General features: G+C 36.3%; 1 protein-coding gene across 1 annotated transcript in view; it reads left to right on the top strand.

Annotated features, from left to right (window-relative positions):
- Positions 1–17,312, top strand: part of Sbf2 (SET binding factor 2) — a 396,726-nt gene that overhangs the window by 160,038 nt on the left and 219,376 nt on the right. The window contains exon 3 of the mRNA XM_038328033.1: positions 4,652–4,789. Within this exon, the coding sequence (XP_038183961.1) occupies positions 4,652–4,789 (138 nt within the window). The remainder of the gene's footprint in view (positions 1–4,651; positions 4,790–17,312) is intronic.

The following is a 17,312-nucleotide window of genomic DNA, read 5'->3' as shown; positions in this document are numbered from 1 at the left end:
TGATAAATACTGAGAAGTACACAGGAACATGTACATGTTACTGAAAGTAAAGAAAAAGGGGGTTGATAGCTGTGTATATGACAGGTCGAGAGAGAGAGAGAGAGAGAGAGAGAGAGAGAGAGAGAGAGAGAGAGAGAGAGAGAGAGAGAGAGAACACATGCATATACTCTGCCAAAGATGAGCAGCTACAAATGTGGTATGTTACAATGTTTACTTCCTGATATGAATTTATATGATCATAAAATGATGTCTCTAAAGGATTTATAGTAATCCATCAGTAAAAGGATATAGTTCCTGAAGAATGTAGAGTTGACCACTAGCTCCTATGCTGTCACAAACTGGCCCTATGACCTTAGCATCCCATAGCCTTAATTTCATTGTAAACTTAGATTTATGAGTTATGATTAGACAATGATTTTACAAATATGAAATCTTTGTTTTCAACTCCTTATTTTAATAGGTCTTTAATACATTAGCCACCATTAAATTATCACGTTAATATTTTGTTTATAAGCTTTTAAACAAAATGAAAACCAGCAAAAAAAGATTGGCTTTAATTTACATACATGCATATTATGGCACCAAAGTGACTACCCCACTCCCTCTGGAGCTCCCTGTAATATCCTACTCCCATCTTCATGTCCTTTTTATGCATAGTGAGTGGTTTTACAAATATGAGGTCTTCTGTATTTATACTTTAGTTTGTGGAGAGTTGAACTGTTTTACTGAACATGATCTACTTCTAATGTTTGGGTAATGGGACAGAGTTAGTATTTGTTTTTGTTTTTGTTTTTGTGGTTTTTTTTTGTTTTTTTTTTTTTTTTTTTTTTTTGCTGGTACAAAAGCCCTTCTTTAATAGCACCATGGAGGCTTAAATACCCTCAGAGTTAGTATTTGTAATACATCATGCAGAATCCCGGGGTACTGACCATTGAGCACTCCTAACTTGCACCCTTGAGTACCAGTTGCCAAGGTCTTAAAGACTTTAGATTAATAAGGAATTCCCTACTTAGGTATTCCCAGATATATTATAACATATTCATGGGTCTGATTTGTGTGAAGTGGTGAGGTCAGGTCAGAAAGGAGATGTTAAGATCCGTGTGTGTGTGACAGAGCAGTGTTCTGTCAGTTCATGTGGTATGTCATTGTAATGTAGTTCTAGACGTGTACGCTTTCTCAGCTATTTGAAGGTGGGTAAAGCATGAGTCTCAATGTTGTCTGTCAGTTCTAAGCATTTTAAGCACCTGTGATAGCAATTGTTTCTCCTGTTTGCCAGTAAAGACACCAGGGAACACAAACCCTGAATTTCTTCTATTTGTTTAATGCTTATCATTCTTTTCATTGTCTTTTAGTGACTCTCCTGTTCCCAGTTGTCTAAATATTCTCTCACATTCCTGTCAGAAATGTGATGGAGCCTAGGTTTAAGAGTTGTAATGTCTACTCTCTCCTTGTTTATTAGTTCATCAGTACACGTTGTGAAGAATTGAAATGACTAAGCCAATTAGCATTATTGTTTTTCAAATCTAGATCCTTAGGGAAATAACTTCTCATTACATATTAGGGTCATATCCTAATTCCCAAATCCTGTTACTGCTTCTCTGTGATACAGTAAATGTGCATTTCTAATCATAGCTTAAAGCCGTTTGTTTTCCTGCTTTGAAACATCAGTTTTTATACACTTAGTTGTATAAACTTTATTAACTGGATATTTTCGTACTCATGTTTTTCATGAGAGAATATAGATTCATATTTTCCTGTAAAGTTTGAGTCTGATTTTTTTTCTAATACATACTTTGAGATAATTTCTGTGTGTGTTTTAATTTTATATTTGCAATATGGGATCTCACATCTAACTAGGGTATATGTAACTATTGGCAAACTTTTAATGAAAAGCTTAGTAAAGCTATCTGACCAAGCTAACCATAAAATGCCGTTGTTTAATGGTTACATTAAATACAGTTATTAAGAAATACTTACCTGATTGAAAAACGATCCTTGGGATTTTCCCAAATTTTTAGGTTAGTACCTTTAATCCCACCATTCCTGTTGTAAACTAGGGAGACGGGGCTGTTAAGGAAGTCTTACAGTCGTCTCGCTTTGAATGTTTCCTATTTTGCTTTCTTTTGTTTTTGTTTTTTTCGAGATAGATTTCTTTGTGTAGTTTTGGCTGTCCTGGAACTTACTCTATAGGCCAGGCTGGCCTCGGACTCACAGAGGTCCACTTACCAACTATTGGATTTAAAGACATGCACCAACACTGCCCAGCCTTTTCATTTCGTTTAAAAAAATATTTTTATTTTATTTGCATTGGTGTTTTGCCTGCTTATAAGTCTGTGTGAGGGTATCAGATCTTGGAGTTACAGACTGTTAGCTGCCATGTGGTTGCTGGGAATTAAACCCAGGTCCTCTGGAAGAGCAAACAGTGCTCATAACTGCTGAGCCATCTCTCTAGCTTCTTGTAGACTTTTAAAAGGGGCAAATTAAATATTTGAGTTTAATGATGGCATACACCCCTTTATTACTACAGGTCAGTAAAGTGTGGTCTTACAGATGTGGATGAAGGCTTCTTACCAGAGATGCTAAGTATGACCATTACCCAAAGATCTTAGTATGCTGTCTTTGAAAGATCATTCAGTTTATTTCATTCTGTTGTCACTCTGTTAAATTTTTATATTCTCTGTATGCATAAAAAATTGAGAAAACTGGACACATGCTTTTTCTAGTTTCAGGTAGTAAAAAATATCCAAGCACTTATCTAATAGGTCATTTGCTCTAAAAGGATATTTTATTATTTGCGAACTCTTCTATGACAGGTAACTTCAGTTTTATAAATGAAAAGTTTTATTTGCTAAAATTAGAACTAAAATATAGTTTTTTCCTTTTGAAAGCTCAGTTTTATTTAAAATTCAGCGAAAACAATAGCATTTCTCCTGGGTTATGCAGCTTTTCCAAGCCCAACGATCTCCAGATGGACATGTCCTATACCCCATGAGAACATAAGATTTGCTTTATGTCACAGGAGTAGTTTCCGACGAGTGGTGGCAGTAGACCTGGTGACAGGAAATGTGCAACTTTATTATTTTCAATCAATACCAGCACCTCAGGTCCGATTCTGAGTCAGAAGATGAGGCTGTTAGAAAGAAGGATTTTAGAGGGAGAGAGTAATGTTTATATGTATGAAAGTGACTAAAATTCAGCATATACATTTATGAAACCATCAAAGAATAAAACAATCATAATATATCAAAAATTGAAAGTGAGTAACTGAATTTTGAAAGACACCTCTGAGCTTGATATAATCTGAATAAACTTCTTGGTTGTCCCACAGGTGTACCTTTCTCCTACTCTGTAGTATAAGCTAAGGTTAGTAACATGCTAACATCCATTTGCCATAAAACTGAGATTCTCAGGATTTTTTTTGGCTCAGTGTTCTATGTGCTCATCAATTGTAAGAACTACAAAAGAGTATTATTCATACAATTTACTCACATATTAGAATTTACAATGATTTTTTTAATGAATCCATTTTATTGTTTTTAATGTGTGTGTGATATATGCATTAAGGTGTATTGTGCACTTGTACGCGTGAACATGTAAGTCGTGGTTGATGCAGAGACTAGAGGAGGGTGTGGAATATACCCCTTTATCATTCTTTGTAATATTCCTTTGAGGCAAGGTCTTTCCCTGAATCTGGAACCTGTGTTTTTTGCTAGCAAGGCTCAGTAATTCCTCTTACCTTTCCTTTTAGCAGTGCTGGGGTCACAGGAACATGGAAGCCATACTTGACTTGTTACAAGGGTGCTGGGGTCTGAATTTTGGTGGTCTGGTTAAACAGCAAGCACTCAGTCACGGAACCATTTCTGCAATCCCTCATTGACATTAAAAATTATTGGTTAGCATACAAGAAAGTGGTGGTTCACACACATCCATCGTTTCAGTTTATCTTTATTCATCCCTTTCTCTTTCCTTTGCACTCCTCTTGGTGGTTGCCTTCCTCCTCGCAAACAATCTCCCTTGTCGCACTTCCTCTCCACCTTGTACCGTGATTTATTCTAATATTTGGAGGAAGAGTTTCTTATTTTGGTGCTATGTTACTACATATGCCAAAAGTAGATTGGCATCTCAGAGTGGTTTCTATGGGAAAATTTGATGAATGTTTTCAAAGCTATGAAGCTGTACATGAATTTCGTTTATATTAGCTGGTGTAGCATACCATATCAAATAGAGAAATTTGTATGTGTGATACATGTGTACATATGCACATGCATACCTGCATTATGAAAGCCAGAGGTCAACAGCATGTACCTTTATTGATTTCTAGCTTATTTTTTTAAATCACAGTCTCTCACTGAATCAGGAGCACACCAGTTGGTTAGTCTAGTTGATCAGGGAACTCCTAGGATCCTCCTCCTGCCCCCTTTCTAATGTTGAGATGTCAGGCACATGATCACCCTTAGCTTTTTTATATGAGAACTAGGGCTCAAGCTCTGGTCCTCATGTATATGAAACAAGCACTGTTTACCCTGTGAACCATTTCCATAGCCCCTCAATTATATAGCTTTAATGACAATGTTATGTTTAATATTTTTATATATTAAAAATGTGATTTTTGTTTTTATTTTAAAATATCATCCCCTCTTTTTTTTTTAAGTTTTGTCAGCCTGGTGGATGGCATCTGTCCAGAGAGCGGAAACAGCCAACATTCTTTGTGGTGGTCCTAACGGATATCGACTCAGATCGACATTACTGCTCATGCCTAACCTTCTATGAGGCAGAGATCAATCTCCAGGTAAAGGAACTACCCTATCCAAGGATAAGGACAGTTGGAATTGCAGAATCTTTGAAGTTACATATTTGTTTTTGTTAAAATTGAAAATTTTGTGCTCTCTAAAAAGCTTGAGGATGGTGTATGTTTAATGTTGGAGAAGGAACAATAAAATAGAAGTTGGTAGGTTAACTGTCCTCACTAAAATAGTGATCGTATTTGAATTATTGTGTCTATGAATTGGTTTCTTTGGTGGTAAAGTGTTATTGTTCTCCTGCATGTCTGTCGTCAGGGGATCTTTCACAGGACACATGGTTGTTATCACAGTGTTTCACATCATTGTTATTACTCTCTGAAATCCACATGCAAGCTCTGGAAACATTTACAGTCCCTCCTCTATAAGAGTAGTGATTAAGTTCCTAGTTTTAGGAAACTACACTAATTTCTCTAATTTAAGCAGAAATATATATGACAAAGTGTTAGGCAATTTATGGAACTTTATGAGGTATGAACAGGGGTCATATTCTGAGTGTGAGCTATCGAAGTGACATTTCTGCCTTGTTTTAAAAACCACTGGCATTTTAGTCTTTTTAGATGCACGCCTTCCTGGACCTAGATGGAGTGGGTTAGACCTTGGACTTCCCGCAGGGCAGGGAACCCTGACTGCTCCTTGGACTGGAAAGGGAAGGGAGGGGTAGTTAAAAGAGGGGGAGGGAAATGGGAGGTGGGGAGAAGGTGGAAATTTTTAATAGTAAAAATAAATAAATAAAAGAAAAGAAAAAAAAAACACTGGCATTTGAGGGTGGGGGCTAGATATCAGTCTGTATAACCTCCACCCTAGTTGCCATAGAAAGTTCCATCCCCTTAGTGCTTCCTGACACATACCAGTAACTTCTACTTTGGTGTTCAAATGGGTTTCTTTGAATTGGTAGAAGATAGAGTCTTATAAAACCCAGTCCTGTAAAGGGAGTCATAGGAATGTAGGGGTTTCCTTGGTGCTGTGCTGGTAGTAATTTGCTGGTTTATTTTGGTTCTTATTTGATAATACAGAAACTTCACAGAGCTTGGTTTTTGTTGCTGAGCCAATTTATGTTAGTTACTATACTTTTTGCTTTATGTAGAAAAGTATCACCAGTGAGAGGAAAAGATGCTTTTGGAAATGGCCTCACAAATCAGTATTCACAGTCATAATATATTTCTTAAAAATCTAAATTTTCTGGGTACAATATGTGGATTTTCAATACAAAGAAGACAAGTTACCTATCATGAAGCAAACTTACATTATTATTCGTTTATAGTGGAGAGTCAAAAGTTCCTGTAGAACAAAATACTTATTGTCTGCATTCCCACACAAATATAAGTTATCTGCATTTCAGCATATTTTTCTTTGTCATGTCTTTATGGGAAGCCATATTGACATTTCAAGGCTTTAGTTAGTGGGATCAAACTAAGAAATATTTGCTTTGAAATATCTAATGACTGTCAGAATATCACTTCTGTTTAAATTCGGAAGTTACCTTGCTGATGAGATGGCATAACTTTTAAGTCTGTGTCTGTAGTTCCTCTTATCCTAGAAAGTATCTTTATAGTGATGGAAATTGCATGTAAAAGACTGATCAAATTCTTGTTTTGATCATTTCAGTCAAAAACCTGTCAGACTGCTCTGTAATTCATGTTCCACACTATTTTCTTAGTTCGCCTTTCATTTTAATGATGGTGTTTAGATCTTAAACTAATTCGGAGGATGCAGTATTCTTTATGTCCATTTAAAAATGTTTAAAAGTGCCTTCATTGACTTTTTTTTAAAAAAAAACTACTTTATGTGCATTGGTGTAAATTTGTCAGATCCCCTGGAACTGGAATTATCAACAGTTATGAGCTTCCATGTGAGTGCTGAGAATTGAACCTGGGTTCTCTGGAAGAACAGCCAGTGCTCTTAACCATTGAGCCATCTCTACAGACCACTATGTCCATATTCTTAATGAATCCCTTGAGTTGTCTAATGGAAACTAAATGATAATTTGGCTTGTCCCTTCCTTCTTTTTCACATGCATTCAGCCCTCAAATATGCTGAATGAAAGGTAGTATATTAAGACATCATTGGAGATATTTTAGAAATATGTCTAGAAATTCTTGGACACATATGTCTCATTTTTTGTTGTACATTGTTTCTTAAAGAGAAATTGCTGACATTACTCATAAACATTCAGATGTCCTTTGCCCATATTTATTTAGTGTTAAATAGATAAATTTCTCTCATCGGTATATTATCTGATATATTTTCCCTTTCTCTTCATCTCTCTTCTTTCTTCCTGTTTTTTCCTTCCTCCTTTTTGTACAATCTCTCTCTCTCTCTCTCTCTCTCTCTCTCACACACACACACACACACACACACAGAGAGAGAGAGAGAGAGAGAGAGAGAGAGGAAGAGAGACAGAGGGAGAGAAAGAGAGAGAGAGAGAGAGAGAGAGAGAGAGAGAGATTCATTTCCTCCTCTTCATCCCAAATCATTTGAGAGAAAATTCTATATTTATATACCTTTCCTGTGATTTCTTTGGTACCCTAGGCTGGACCTGAACCACTTGGCTGAAGTGATTCTCCTTCCCCACCTTCAATTGGACATCACTTTAATTACTGTAATAATGTTCTTCACTACCCATTCCACTGTTTTCTTCCAGGGCAGGTCCAGCACATAACTACATATATTGTGTTTAAGTTTTATTTCTCTTTTCCCTCTTCATCTTGAATGTTTGCTCAGTCACTGTCTAATAATGTAGAAGTTTTTAAATAATAATCTTTCCATATCCATTTTAATAGAATGTTTCTTATTTTATGTTTCCTGGTATATCTCATTAAGTTCAGATTGTACATCAACAGAATGCTGTAATACTTAAGTAAAACTACATTCGAGGGTATTTGCCTATAATCCCAGTGTTAGGAAATCCGAAGCAGAAGAATTGAGAATTTGGAGATACCCTGAGCTACATAGTGAGATTATTTTAAAAATAAAAAGAAGGAAGAAGAGGAAGGAAAGAAGGAAGACCAATTAGCCAAAGTCAAAGAAAAAAGAAGAAAAGGAATACTTCCTAAGTATGTTCCTTCTAGTGGTGTCCAAGGCTACACATTTAGATGCATAGGAATCTATTTGTCCATTACTGCTTGTGTTCATTTGTTAGATTGTTACATTTTTGCAATATGTAGTTGCAGGGTATTTTTTCAGTTGCAGCTAATGAATATTCCATAGGAAGGTATTTTAAGTCTACATATGTGTCCTGCTGCTTGTCACTCATGCTTGTCCTGATTTAGTATTTACTATTGATTCTTGACTGACTGATTCTGCTTATGATGCTTGCAGCATGATTATCTACCTGTTCCATACTCTTGTCTTATTAGTCAGTAGTTGACGTTTTTGTTTTCTGTTTGTTTGTTTGAGACAGGGTTTTACTGTGTAACATTGGCTATCTCAGAACTCACCATGTAGACCAGATTGGACTTGAACTCACAGAGATCCACTTGCCGTGGTCACCCAAGTGCTGGGATTAAAGGTGTATGTCACCATACCCAACTAGTTGTTGCCTTTTAAAGTTAATTATTTTTTTCATATAGAATATTTTGGTCATTTTCTTTTCTATTCTTCAACTCCTCTCAGATTCTCCTTAACTACCTAACTTCATGATCTTTCTTTTTCTCCCCCACCCACCAAATAACCAACTCACCAAAATGAAAATCAAATCAAAACAAAACAAAAAACCCAATAAGACAAAAAAAATACTTTTAAAACTCTCACACAAAAACCCAGGCAGTGGTGGCACACATTTTTAATCCCAGCTCTCGGTAGGCAGAGACAGGTGGATCTCTGTGAGTTTAAGGCTAGCCTGGTCTACAAAGCGAGTTCTATGACAACCCCAGCAGTTACACAGAGAAACCCTGTCTCAAGGAACTAACAAATAAATAAATAAACAGACAGACAGACAGACAAGCAAGCAAGTAAATGAATAAATAAGGGTCCCTTTTATGTTTGCCATCTATTTCTAGGCATTGGGCCTGCCCTGGCGTGTGGTTGATACACCTAGTGACATTCCATTGGAAAAACTGATTTTCCCTTTTTTAATAGGTATTAATTGCAAACACCTTCTTGATTAGAGGTAGGATTTTGTGTGTGCTTTCTCCTTCTCAGTGCTCAGATTTTGTCTGGTTTGAATTTGTGCAGGTTTGTGCATGTTGTCACAGTCTGCAAATTCATATGTATGTGTATCAGCCCTGTTGTATCTGAAAGACACTGCTTCCTTGGAGTCATCCACCATCTATGTTTGTTTGCTTGCTTGCTTCCTTCCTTTTTTGGGGGAGGGGGGTTGGTTTATTTCAAGACAAGATTTCACTGTAGCTTTGGATCCTGTCCTGGAACTATCTTTGTAGACCAGGCTGGTCTCGAACTCACAGAGATGTACCTGCCTTTGCCTCCCTAGTGCTGGGATTAACACCATCTGTGGCTCTTATAATCTTTCTGCTGCCTCTTCCATATAGATTACCAATTTTTGAGATGAAGGGGTTGATAAAGACAAATGTTCCATTTGGAACATTTAGTGTTTCAAAGTCTCTTGGTTCTGTACATTGTCCAGTTTTGGGTCTCTACTTAATATCACTGACTCCAAGAAGAAACTTCTCTGAAGAGAGTTAAATGATGTTCTGTGGGAATAGCAGTATACCACTAGGTATCATTTTATTGCTATGCTCTTTTTAGTAGAATAATGTAAGTAGCTTTTCCCCTAGAGCCTATGACTTAACTAGTCTCAGATTCTTGGACACTTTAGCAGTGTCAGGTATGGGGTTTGTCTCACAGGGTGACCCCTAATTCAATTTTTTTTAAAAAAAAATTGTTGCTCCCATAAAATTTGTGCCACTGTTACACCATTATATCTTGCAGGCAGGTCACTGTTGTCTATCACAGAGTTTGTAGCTGGAGATATTGGTGATTATTTTCCTCTTCTCGTAGCATTGCAAAGTACCTTCCAACAACAGAAACTCCAGGCAGTAGGCTGAAGCTTCTAGTTTGGCACCAGCTTGATTTCACTATGTACAATGACATAAAATTGTGTCATAAAGAGCGACCAGTAGTCTTGGAAGTAGCTTGTGTTGTTTGTAGGGGGTCTATAGGACCTCTTTGGCCAATGACTCAGCAATCCATTCCTAGCACTGGAGATTTTATTTGGTAGCTTAAGATGTCTAGTTGGAACATTGTTCCCTCCATTATATGTTGAGTCCATTAAAATTCCTTTCATATATGTTATATTTTAGGAAGTTTCTACAGTGGTGTGTTTCCATATGGCTTTTAATAGGCCTTTAAATGTTTGTTGTCTTTCCCCGTATTCTTTCCTGAACCCTGTCATTCCAACCCTCCTTCCCATTTAGTCTTTCTATGCACATTTTCTGTTATCTCTTTATAACACTCCACTCTCCTTCTTTGCATAATCCCCTCTTCCTGGTTTCTTACTAGTTACCTTTAAGATGGAAAGATCTCCCATGTTCCTATATCAGTAGGATTAAAATTGTGAAAACGGCTAACCTACCAAAACAATCTATAGATTCAATGCAATACCCCTCAAAATTCCAACACAATTCTTTACAAAAATTGAAAAATCAATCATCAACTCTGTGTGGAAATACAAAACAAAAAAAAACCCACAAGATATCAAAAATGAGCCTGAATATTAAAAAATCTACTGACCATCACACAGAGCCATATTAACAAAAACAACTTGATGTTGGCATAAAAACTGGCATGTTGAACCTCAAGTTCCAGCCATACTGCTGTTGTGTATATACTCAAAGGATGCTCAATCATATCACAAGGACATGTGCTCAACTATGTTCATAGCAGCATTACTTGTAATAGCCAGAACCTGGAAACAACATAAATGCCCCTCATGTGAAGAATGGATAAAGATAATGTGGTACATTTACACAATGGAGTACTACACAGTGATAAAAAAAAGACATCTTGAAATTAACATGCAAATGGATGAATCTAGAAAAAACGATATTGAATGAGGTAACCCACACCCAGAAAGACAAATAGAATATGCACTTACTTATAAGTGGCTTCTAAACAAAAAGCAGAGAAAAAAATCTACAGTCTACAACCCCAGACAACCTAGGCAACTAAGAGGACCCAAGAGAGACATACATGGATCTTCATAGGAAGGAGAAAAAGACAAGATTTCCTGAGTAAATGAGGAGCATGGTGGGGGGGGGCACAGGAGAGGGTAGAAGGGGAGAGGGAAGAAGGGAGAGGAGAAGAGAAAAATGTATAGCTCAATAAAAACAATAAAAAAAACTCAGACATGTTGAACAATGGAATCCAATTGAAGAACCAGACACAAATCAACACACTTGCAGATACTTGTTCTTTTTAACAAAGAAGCCAAAAATGTACACTGGAAAAAATTTTGCATCTTCAACAAATGTTCTGCTCATGCTGGAAGACTGCATGTAGAAGAAACAAAATACATTCGTGCCTTTTACTCTGCACAAAACTCAGCTACAAATGGACCAAGTACCCCCAACATAAGGTCAAATACACTGAATCTGAGAGAAGAGTATGTATGGGATAGCCTTGAATTCACTGTTGGTGTGGGAGGTCCTTCTGTCTCTGTGTTGCTCTTATTGGTTAATGACTAAAGAAACTGCCTTGGCCAGTTGATAGGGCAGAACTTAGGTAGGTGGGGAAAACTGGACTGAATATTGAGAGAAAGAAGAGTGGGAGTCAGAGAGAAGCCATGGAGTCACCAGAGGCAGATGCTGGAAATTTTACCTGGTAAGCCACAGCCTTGTGGCAATACACAGATTAATAGAAATGGGTTGAACTAATATGTAAGAGTTAGCCAATAAGAAGCTAGAGCTAATGTGCCAAGCAGTGATTTAATGAATACAGTTTCTGTGTGATTATTTTGGGTCTAAGCTAGCCAGGAGGCTGGGAAGAACAAGTGACCTGCTCCAACACACGGGCACAGGAAAGGAATTTTTGAACAAAACACCATTATCACAGACACCAACATCAACAACTACTTATAAATGGGACCTCTTAAAGCTAAAGTTTCTATACAGCAAAAGATACCATCATTCAAGCAAATCGACAGCCTACAGAATAAGAAAAAAAATCTTTACCAATTATAGATCTGATAGAGGATTGGTGTCTAGAATAAAGAAGTTTTAAAAAACAAAAACTAACCATTAAGAAAATAAATAACCCAATTAGAAAATGGGGGTATAAAACTAAACAGACAGTTCTTACAAACTGAAACAGAAATGACTGAGAATCTCTTAAAGGAATGTTAAGGATGGTTAACATACTTAGCCATTAGGAAAATACAAATTAAAGCTACCTTGAGATTTCATTTTACCCTAATCAGAATGCTCAAAATAACAAAACAAGTAGCAGCACATGCTGGTGAGTACATGGAAAAGGGAACACTTATTCATTGCTGGTGGGAGTGCCAAGTATTATAACTACTATCAAAATCAAGGTGGAAATTCCACAAAAAGTTGAAAATTTAACTACTATAATATCCAGCTATGCTACCTGTGGGCATATAACCTCTACATCTTACTTGCTCATTGATGTTCATTGCTGCTCTATTCATAATAGACAGAAATTAGAAACAGGCTAGGTATACACCAACTGATGAAAGGATAATGGAAATGTGATAAATTTACATAGTAGAATACCAGTCAGCTGTTACAGAGAATTAAATATGCAGGTAAGTGGATTGAATTAGAGACAGCCATTCTGAGTGAGATACTCGGACTCATTGACTGTTTTCCCCCTTTCTTTGTAAGAAAGACTCCCTCTGTGTTGCCCTGGCTGGCCTGGAATTTACTGTTGTAGATCAGACTGGCATAACATTCCCAGAGAATACCTGCTTTGGTTCTCCAAGTCTGGTATTAAAGGTGTGTGCCACTGTGTCCAGCCAGTAGCTGACATTTTCTTATAAGTAAAGCTCCCTTCTCCCTTGGGTAAGTCATGGGCTTGTGGGTTCAGGCTTCCTCACTCTGCTCAGAAGCATATCATTTATTAATAGCTTTCGTGATTTCCATGCTCATGTTCTCCCATGTCTGGCCAGTGGCCACTTTCTAAGTTAGGTCTCATTGGATTTGTGGTTTGCTTTTTATGTAAACACTTTAAAACTTTGTTGTAACAAGCTCTAATCCAACTCTTAGCCTTCTCTAGCATCAGCCTGAAATGAGACTTTTTGTTAGGGAGCCTTGTCTTCTCTGTGATGAGTTAACACTGGACGCCGTGATCTGGCTTCTTGTGTGCTTTGAACCGGTGTCTTATTAGCTTCCCTTTCATTTAGCTCAGGTGTTTGTACACCTGCCATTTTAAAAGAACCAAAAACATTACAATTTATTTTTTACAGCTGACTTAAAAAATTTAAAGCCTGTTTCCTTTTGAATTTTTTCAATACTGAAAATAAAAACATGTTATCAGGATTCTGCCTTGGTGTGATGTGCTAGGTGCCACCTGAAGTTGTAAGCCTCCATTTCTGTGTTGGAAACTAATTATTGTCATTTGAGTTTGTTCTAGTGAGAGTATAAACCATGAGGTAGAATTCGGGGTGGGGCAGTAAACTAAAAGATGTTCATTTCTAGGTCATTAGTAACATCTTTTTCACTTTGGGCACTGTTTTTAGCGAATGTGTTTTTCTTTTATTTTTGGATCATATTAACAATTCAAAATAGATATTAACTCATCTGGCATGCATTACTTAATATGAAATGTACTATGACACATTACTTGGAATACTAAAGAGAAGGAACTTCAGGACTTACACCATCCAAAGTAAAATTGTGCAATTTAAAAAATACTGGCTCTTTTATCTTTTCCAAAATACAGTAACATGCTCAGTAATCATAAGCAAAACTTTGGCATTAAACTTTAGATAATGTGTTTCCAAAATTATCCAACTAGATAATATGAACTTGACTTTTTTTAAAGTAATGAGTAAAATATAACATCTGATATTTATTGCTTAGATGAAATATATATATATGAATATATATGTTCTTTTCTTTAGGTTTGTATCTAAGCTTTTTATGTGTTTTGATTTCTGAATCAATAATAATTATGAAATTCTCAGTAAAGACATTTGGTGTATCAGCAAATTAATTGCCATTAAAGCAATAGAGTGGGGGTTAATGAGGATATTTTGAGGACATAAGATGAAGAATGAAAAGAAAAAGACACAGAAGCCATGACATATTCTTTTGTGTTTTTATCTCAGTGGGCATAAAATTGGGCTCTGGAAGCAAACAAAACATTTATATGCAAAAGTATCTCAAAGTACAACAGGAGTACTACCGAGTTTATAGAAATCTAAGTAGATACTTAAAAATCAGGTGCTAAGAAGCAGAGCAAACTGGGCAAAAATTTAGAGACAAGAAACAAATATATGAGGTTTTATGACCAATTAAGGCTTGACATATTCTAGATACTGTGCCAAAAGTTTAGTAGTGCTTTATGTCATTCCACTGTGTGTAGCACATCAGGTAATCTCATTTTTGTCTCTGTTATATTCCATTTTACACATGATACTAAAACCTTAACCCAGGACAGTAAAAGGACTTGACTCTGTCTTAGAGTGAGATACTAAAACATATACTATGCTGATTAACTCATTTAATTAATCAGCATTTATTAATCAGTATTAATTCTGACTTACTAGCTATTAGTTGATGAGCAAAAGTTGTTTTCAATAGTATATTTAGTAAAACATATAAATAAAAGGTGCCAAAAATTAAAACTATATTATCATCATACTCTTTGATATTAAAATTAACTTTCAGATTTATTTTTCTAAACTATAACAATAAATAGGCAACAAATTTTAGTTCAGTGTATGTAATGTAAACATTTAGTTTAGGTTGCTTTTTAAAAGTATATATAGATTAAAATTTGTAATTCTAAATGGTAGTTATTTAAGAATGCATTAAATTAAAGCCAGTCAAGTACAAAATGTGTTGCATTAAAGCTCAACCTGTTTGGCTTCCCTTATTGTTGGATTTCCTTTTTCAATTTGCCTGTCACTATTCTGATTATCTTTTTATGTCCCGATGATCAGTTTGTCCTTTTAAATTCCATTTTACTGCTGTGGGCTTCACAGAGTCCCTTCTCAGACATGTGACTCTGAACTTTAGTTATAAAATTGTTTTGACTGGTGCTGTTTTTTCACCTGTGTTGCTCTTAGCATCTACGTGACACTGAATTTCCTGGCAATAGAGGCTGTACCCTATCCTTTTGTGACAGGTGCTGTGTGGCTAATGAGCTATAAATGTTTAATAAATAAACAGACACTAATACATTGCTATTTACTTAAAGACCCTTAGCCCTTTGTTTTAAAAATAATACATATGTAAATATTTTAGAAAATTGTTTTGCTCTGGGTGTTCACATATTTTTATGTGATCCATATCAAATGTAATCCAATGGCCTACAGGCCTTTAAATACAGTCTTCTAGATACCTTTCTTATTCAGTGTGCGAACAAACAAAATATAGATAACCATATTTTCCATATAGATAGCCCTTTAAAAGCTTGTGTTTATATATGATATATTCTGATGTCAGTGTACTTATAGTTACCTTTAAATTGTTTTATAGTCACTATTTCTAGTGACTTTTTGCTATCCTTTTATATAAGAGGAGGACAAGAACAGATTGAAAAGGAGTAAACACATATATATTGTCTTTGGCATATGCAAAAATTCATTGCATTTTTAATATTGCTCATTCTTTATTTTCTCCCTACTAGTTTGCTTGTTTTCTTTGATGCAGTTATTGGCTTTACTCAGTATATGTTTAAACACAAAGCTTAGTTACCCTTTTTCTTGTTTCATTATCCACGTTCCAGCCATCCACAAATCCTGTCTGCTCACTCCACTTCTGGGTGGTCTCCTCTCTAGAGTCCACACCGAGACTTGCCCACAGCCTTCCGAGGTCTACTTCTGCCTCCTTGCAAGCTGCTTGACGCTTCCCATCAGATTAATCATTTAAAAACAAAGTTGGGATCACTCTTCTTTTAGTCCATGGCATTCAGAATAAAAACTCAGATGTCATCTGTGAGCTCTGAACAATCAGCCCCTGGATCCTACTGCCAGTCCTGCTGCTGAGACTGCCCTGCATCATTTCCATTTGCTTGTGTGTCTAAATGTCTGCTTAAATAATCTGACCAGCTACTTTTCCCACCTTCAGATATTATTTTCTTTCCCCAGTTACTCTCATCACATTAGTGCCTAGAGCATGATAAATACCCAGTAAAATAATGCTAAATGAATAAATGGATATATATGCCTTCCGTCATCTTTGCTAGTTGTACACCATCTTTACAACCTCTCTAAATCACTGTCTGCTTGTTAATAAGTTAAACTAGATGTTTCTCTAAGGTCCTTTATAGTGCAATATAAACTCTGGAGTCAGACTTTAGTTTTAAGATTTATTAACTTTGGCCACGTGGTGGTGACACACACCTTTAGTCCCAGCACTCAGGAGACAGAGGCAGGTGGATCTCTGTGAGTTCGAGGCCAGCCTGGTCTACAAGAGCTAGTTCAGGACAGGCTCCAAAGCTACAGAGAAACCCTGTCTTGAAAAACCAAAAAAAAAATATTAACTTTGAACAAATTCTTAACCTTTTCATACTTAAGATTTGTTCCTCTATATACAGAACATACTAATAATAGTACCTACCTTTGAGGGTTGTTGAAAGGGTGTAATGAGATGATGTAGTTAGAAACAAAGGTCTTGGAGCTAGAGAGATAGCTTGGCGGCTACAAGCACTGGCTCTTCCAGAGGACCTGGGTTTGATTTGCAGTACCCACATAACAGCTCACAACTATCCTATTGGATTCAAAGACCTCTTCTGGCCCCCATGGGCATTTGCATGCTCATGGAATACAGACATACATGCAGGCAGAATACGTATTCATGTAAAATTAATAAAGTTTAAAAATGAGATAGAATGCAGGTCTCTAGAGACAGAGATTTGGAATCTAGTTCACTATTAAGTCTATTAACTAGAACAATATGTGACACATAGTATATGTTCCATAGGGTGTTATTTGCTTTAACTTTTATAATGAACTTCACACATTTCCCATATTTTAAAATTGTTGGGATTGCCTATCTTTTCAAATCTAAACATCTGTTTGGGAAGGAAGATATTTTAAAGTAAACCATATTTATTACATCATTTCACTTATAAACATTTTGTATGTATCTCCATTTGATTGATGGATGGATTGATTGATTTGGTTGGTTTTGTGAGACATGTTATCTACCTAGCCCTGCCTGTTCTGGAACTCATTATGTAGACCATGTTGGCCTCAGACTCAAAGGAATCTGTCTTGGAACTGAGCTTAGTAGCGCATGCCTTTAATCCTATCTCTCTGGAGGCAAAGGCAGGTGGATCTCTGAGTTAGAGTCAAGTCTGGTCCTCAAAACACAAAGCAAGTTTAAGGATAGCTAGGGCTACATGGGGGAGAGTGGAAAGAAATCT

The sequence above is a fragment of the Arvicola amphibius genome, chromosome 1, assembly GCF_903992535.2.
Source record: "Arvicola amphibius chromosome 1, mArvAmp1.2, whole genome shotgun sequence".
NCBI lineage: Eukaryota > Metazoa > Chordata > Mammalia > Rodentia > Cricetidae > Arvicola > Arvicola amphibius.
Note: the sequence above shows the minus strand (reverse complement) of the source record. Positions and strands in the feature narration are given on the sequence as shown.